This window comes from Electrophorus electricus, chromosome 11 (assembly GCF_041902795.1).
Source record: "Electrophorus electricus isolate QZ-2024a chromosome 11, ASM4190279v1, whole genome shotgun sequence".
Lineage (NCBI taxonomy): Eukaryota > Metazoa > Chordata > Actinopteri > Gymnotiformes > Gymnotidae > Electrophorus > Electrophorus electricus.
The window spans coordinates 26,629,263-26,635,000 of record NC_137507.1 but is presented as its reverse complement, the minus strand read 5'-3'; the positions used below and the strand labels follow the sequence as shown (position 1 = coordinate 26,635,000).

At 45.7% G+C, this 5,738-nt stretch overlaps 1 protein-coding gene across 9 annotated transcripts in view; it reads left to right on the top strand.

Annotated features, from left to right (window-relative positions):
- pip5k1cb (phosphatidylinositol-4-phosphate 5-kinase, type I, gamma b) overlaps positions 1–5,690 on the top strand; it is a 28,507-nt gene extending 22,817 nt beyond the window's left edge. For 3 of the 9 annotated variants that reach the window (XM_081723224.1, XM_081723226.1, XM_081723222.1), the window contains 4 exons: positions 516–798; positions 2,466–2,537; positions 2,869–2,955; positions 3,738–5,690. In XM_081723224.1, the coding sequence (XP_081579350.1) occupies positions 516–798; positions 2,466–2,537; positions 2,869–2,955; positions 3,738–3,740 (445 nt within the window). In that variant the 3' untranslated portion in view covers positions 3,741–5,690. The other 6 variants (XM_081723223.1, XM_081723225.1, XM_035528591.2 and 3 more) reach the window with 6 other exon arrangements.
- The last annotated feature ends 48 nt before the right edge of the window (positions 5,691–5,738 follow it).

The window sequence follows — 5,738 nt, the reverse complement described above, 5'->3', positions numbered from 1 at the left end:
TAACCAGGTTAAAAATGTCACCGGTTGTTGTTAGATTGTTCAGCACTGGGCCAGCGAGGGGGCGGGGTCGGGGCGGGACGTGGGCGGAGCAGGCTGAGAGACGGGCTTTAGGGCCTTGGGGCTTCACTGCGTCCCCAGACTCACCTGGTCTCACGGCAGGCGAGCGCTGTGGAAGTGGTCTAGCAGTGTCTCGTTTTCACTGAGCATCTGGAGCTAAATTGCACATGTATGCAAATAAATGCCTCCCACTAGACTGTACTTTTCAAGGTACACAGTTTTAGACTGAGTGAAATATGATGATATATTATTTAATAGCCAATTAGTTATAAAACAGATGTGGAGGCCCCGGCCTGTTTCACGCACAGAGCTGTAGATCACCTGAAGCTGGTGTTCTGAAGCGTGAATTGTGGTAAACCTGTTTAGAATTCAGATGTACGTCCACTATATATAGAGAAGAACATGGCGTCTAATAAGGTGCGTGATTCGATGCTTGTTGGCTGACTTGTCGGTTGAAGAGCCTGCGTCCGTGTTCCTGCACGCAGACGGGGAGAGGTCGGAGTCGCTGCCTTTCCAAAAATCCGCGAGACCGAGATCCTGGATGACATCATCTCGGAGACGACAGCGGATACCAGCCGTCTGGAGGCGGTCACCCAGCCGGTGGCCCTAAAGCCGGCAACCTCGGGCTCGGACGTCCCCTCCCGCGTGTCTCTTGGGGAGCGTCCCAAGCCGGGCAGGCAACTCTCCGGCTGCCAGGGCTCTCTGGAAGAAGAGGTGGAGGCCTTCACCGATATATTCTTCGTAAGTCCGGCTTGTGTGTATGCAGAAGGCAGAGGGGCTTCGGAACACGGGCTGTGACCCACAGCGCACTAAACACCACGTGTGTGGCACCGCTTGCATGATATTTTGAGACGTTTTGGGATTTTGAGATGAATGTTCAAGACTGTCACACACGATTGCACTACCACCGCACACGCGATGCCAGTGGGCACGTTTGTAGTAGGTGTTGTGTATGGGATGCAGTCTTGATTAACTGTGGGGCTATGTGGGGGTAGTGTAGCCGTGAGGTGCGTGTTCCACATAGAGGCTGACGACTTGGTGGAACTGTGAAGGTAAAACCGTGTGTGTGTTTGTGTGTCAGCATGCATTATCCCTCTCTACACAATACTGTGTGCACACAGGTATCTCTTCCGCTTCCTCTCACTGTGCGTGCGTGTGTGTGTGTGTGTGTGTGTGTGTGCGTGTATATGTACGTGTGTGTGTGTGTGTGTGTGTGTGGGTGTGTGCGTGTATATGTACGTGTGTGTGTGTGGGTGTGTGCGTGTATATGTACGTGTGTGCGTGTATATGTACGTGTGTGTGTGTGTGTGTGTGTGTGTGTGTGCGTTTGTGTGTGTGTGTGTGTGTGTGTGCGCGTTTGTGTGTGTGTGCGTGTATATGTACGTGTGTGTGGGTGTGTGCGTGTATATGTACGTGTGTGTGTGTGTGTGTGTGTGTGTGTGTGTGTGTGTGTGTGTGATAAACAGAGGTGCTACTCTCTCTGGCATCATGACTTCATACGAGTGACTCACTGCAATATGTGTTCGTGTCACTCTGTCTGTTTGCATGACAGCACTTTATCAGTGAACAGTCGTAGCAGTCAAGACGGAGAAGTGAAGCTTTAGAGAAGATGGTTGGTCTACCGTTTAATCTCTCTCTCTCTCTGTCTATCGCTCTCTCTCCCTCTTTTTCTCTCCCTCAATCTCCTCCTCTTCCTCCCCCCTCCCCTCATTAAAGCTGGCGTGAAGGCTCTTTCCTTTTGTGAGATTTGCTGTTCTGTGCGTTAACTGCTTGCTTGCACCTGTAGTATTGTTGGCTCGCACATCGGTTCTGTTGATCACACATTTAAATGCGGGAAAATATAGGAGCAAATGTCTTCAGTCTAGTCATTAAATCCCTGCTCACTCCTAGTGTTTAATCTAAATAATACAAATCATTTTTCTTCAGGAGGGAAATTTTCCCTGTGATAGTATTCAGTTCATTGCTATATATTTTTGTTATTACAGATTCCCTTAAGATGGGAAAACTATTTTACTGTTTCATTTTTTTCATTACACTCAGACAGTCAGTAATAAGATATTTTGGGCAGGAACAATGGAATGTCAAAATTGGAAATGTTTTTTTGGAGGTGTGTCATTTTCCTCTTTTCCAGCATCTCACTCTTTTTTTTTTCTCTTTTACTTTCACTGTTTCTTCTGTGTTCTCTTTTGCTTTTTATGAATTATAAAGTATTTTGTCTTCATCACATAACGCATGCATCTCTCTCTCTCTTTCTCTCTCCCATTTTCCCTCATTTATTTACTGTTTTCCAACCCTACTGTATTTGACCCTAAAACAACCCTTACTCTCCAATTTTTCCACTCCTGTGTGTGTGTGTGTGTGTGTGTGTGTGTGTGTGTGTGTGTGTGTGTGTGTGTGTGCGCTCTCAGTATGCAGAAGGGAGATATTGGGTTTATTCCCCCATTTCCCATAGGCACAAACTCAGCTCGGGCTATGATGCTGTAAGTGAACTGAGCCTTAATGGATATAGCTCCACCCCCAGCTCAGCCATAGCTCCACCCCCAGCTCAGCCATAGCTCCACCCCTCACCCCCAGCTCAACCGTAGCACTAAGCTCTGTCTTGAACACCTGTCTGAAATAGGAAACAAACTTAGACACTTGTCTGTTTATTGTAGTATCCCAAGTTAGCGGATGAGTGTTGACTCCACTCACTTCATGCTTTTATTCTCCTTGTCCTACTTTTGTCTGCCTCTCTGTCATTCCCTCCGTGCTGCCTGCCTGTCTGTCTGCAACTCTCTGGCGCCCCCTGCTGTTGCGTCGGTGGTGCAACAGCAGCCTCAAGAGGACAGGAGCTGGGTGTACTCCCCGCTGCATTACGGCTCAGAGTCTCGGCCTGTCTCTGATGGCGAGAGAGAGACAGTAAGTGTGGGATTCCAACCAAACTTCCCCACCTGCCCCGACCCCTATAGGCCGCCGTCACGAGGGATCCCCACTGAAGGAGACTTTGTCTTGTGTCCTGTGTCCATCACTGTGTTCATTCATCGAGACCACTCACACACATTCATGTTCACGTTCATCCATGCAGGTAGTCGGCCATTTACTCTTCGTTCTGCTCGTTTACTGTAGTCCTTCGGTCACATCCGCACGCCCTCGTAGCGAGTTTCGCCGTCTGTCCCTAACCACCGTGTTTAAGCCCTGCCTGAGTGTCACAAGATAAACACAGGCTAACGGGGGTGGTTGACCCCTGTGGCATCTGAGCTGCTGCCTGTTCCCTGCCCTGCCCTTGTTCATCAGCAGGAGCAGCGGGCAAGGTCACGGCGTGTACTGCGGCCCAGGGGGCGCTGTGGAGCACTGCAGCCTAATCTGGGTCTGCTCACACCTCCACACAGGAGGCATACTCTTGTGATACTCCGCCTCTTTGTGTGTGTGTGTGTGTGTGTGTGTGTGTGTGTGTGTGTGTGTGTGTGCGCAAACACCTTTGTTGGCTGTGTTGGACCTTATGCTGGCAGCACAGGTGCCAATTAGTTGCAACTTATTGAAGCCTCTGACTGTGTTTGTTAATTTCTCTCTTTTTCTTCCTCTTCTTTCACCCTTCCTCAACCTCTCATTCTCTCTCCCTCATTCCCCCCTTCTTTTTTTCCTCCCACCCCTCTTCTCTCTCTCTTCCTGTTCTCCATTTTTTCCCCTCACACCCACGTCAGTGAACTCTGTGCAGTGCGAGAGCTCCTGCATATGGCCTGCCCTGTGTTCGTCGGAGCTGCTTTCCAACCGAAGCGCGGACGCCGGGCACCCACCTCCCCCTGCCCACGTGAGCCAAGCAGCTTGGCCCTGCTCTGCCGAGCATCATGGGAAAAGAGGAATTTTTTCATAAAGCTAAGGGGAAGGGAAAAAAAAAAGAAAACATCTGGCAGACCATCACCCATCATCTCCCCCGCTCCTCCTCATCTGTGGGCAGTGCTGCATTTATCCGTCTCGGATCAAGCGAACGCAAGAGGTTCCCGCGACATGCGTGCATGACTCCTCAAAGCCCGCAGAGAAACGCATGGTGCAGAGGACCCATGATGCAGTGCGACCATCACTACGACTGCCCTTTAGTCATTCCACTGCCCAGACATGACCATTTCATCCACCTTGACAACGAGACTGTATCTGTGGCAGGTTGATTTTTCCATGATATTGTTCTGTAGATGTCTGCCAGTTGGGCAGTGTGCTCTTTCACATGTACTTAAACATATCACTGAAAGGCAGCCCTGGCCAGAAGACATCACTTTAATGACTGTTTCAGGTTTCAATATGTAATTTTCTGCATATCAAATAACAAAGGGCACTGGTGTCACTACTGTGTCACAATAAGATCAATATTAGAAGAAACACACATCTACTGTAATATACAAAAGTTAATAAAATGTGTCTCTTCTTTTTCTGTTACTTTTTTATTTATAAATTATTTAGCTTGAGGAGATCTGTAGTTGTATTTTTTTTAGTTGTAACAGTTTTAAATTTCATTATATAAGAATTTGACTAGAATTGGTTGGGTCATACTGTATGTTGACTCCTACTGTACTAGACAAATGTTTTTGTTTGTTTTGTGTAATAAGAATATGAGATCCTATGTCTTAAATTCTGTTTTAAAAGGTAAACTTATTCATGGTCTTACTGCCATGCTGTGTATCTGTGTGATGGGGGTGCAAAAAGTGTGTGTGTGTGTGAGTGTGAGTGTGAGTTATTAAAATGTATTACAGTCTACAGATATACAACTGCTTTTTAGTTGTTTTAAACTGTTTCCAGTTATATTTTTAATGCGTTTGTTTTATGAAAAATAAGATGTACAATTTATTTATTATCTTTTATTAACATTTATGTGATGGAAGTCTATGTCTGCTTTATAGTTTTTTAAAATGTATTTTATATGTTCATTTGTTCGTGTTGATTACAATGTCTTGTCCACCTGTGGCATTCAGTCTTGGAATGACGCTTCCCAGTCACTTAATGCAAAATAGAAATTGGATCCTTTATGTTGTTTACCTTGGTGTAGCAGTATGATCCAGAGTCATTATCCAGTACGCGATTGCCTTATTCGGGTAAATCAAATGATACGTTTTCCAGTCTGATCATGGTCAACGCTTTTGTTTTTCCCAAAATGCAACGGAGGAACTTGTGTTGTAGCTACTACGTACATATGTACCGAACTGTATGATGTATGTTTTAATTGATAAGGGGCTTTATTATTTTTGATTGCATGTGAAAACATAGATTAGTAGGACGGGAAGGGCGTAATGGTTCGTTCTTGTCCTGTATTCCAGACTGCTTTAGCTGTTCTAACGTCTGGTGCAAAGCTGTAATGTTTGGAGAAAAAGTCAATAATCTGTGTGGGAGTGTGTATGCATGCGAGTTTGCTATGGTGAGTGCGCGCGGGCGTGGACATGTATTGTTAGCTTTGTAGAAAAATCTGTGCTTTACTTTGACTTTCTCTCCAACAGTCTATTTTCCTGAAAGGCATTGCATGTACTCCGTACCAAGAAACACTGATGAAATATTCATCTGTAACCATCTGTGTCCATCTCTTTAAAGGGATAAGTTGATGGCCAGTGTGTTGAACAGATAAGATATAGTGTGAAAATGAAACATAAAATAAAATTACATTTGAAAAATAATATATGAATTTGATTTCTGGCAATATTAATACTGTTGTGTTGTTTCCA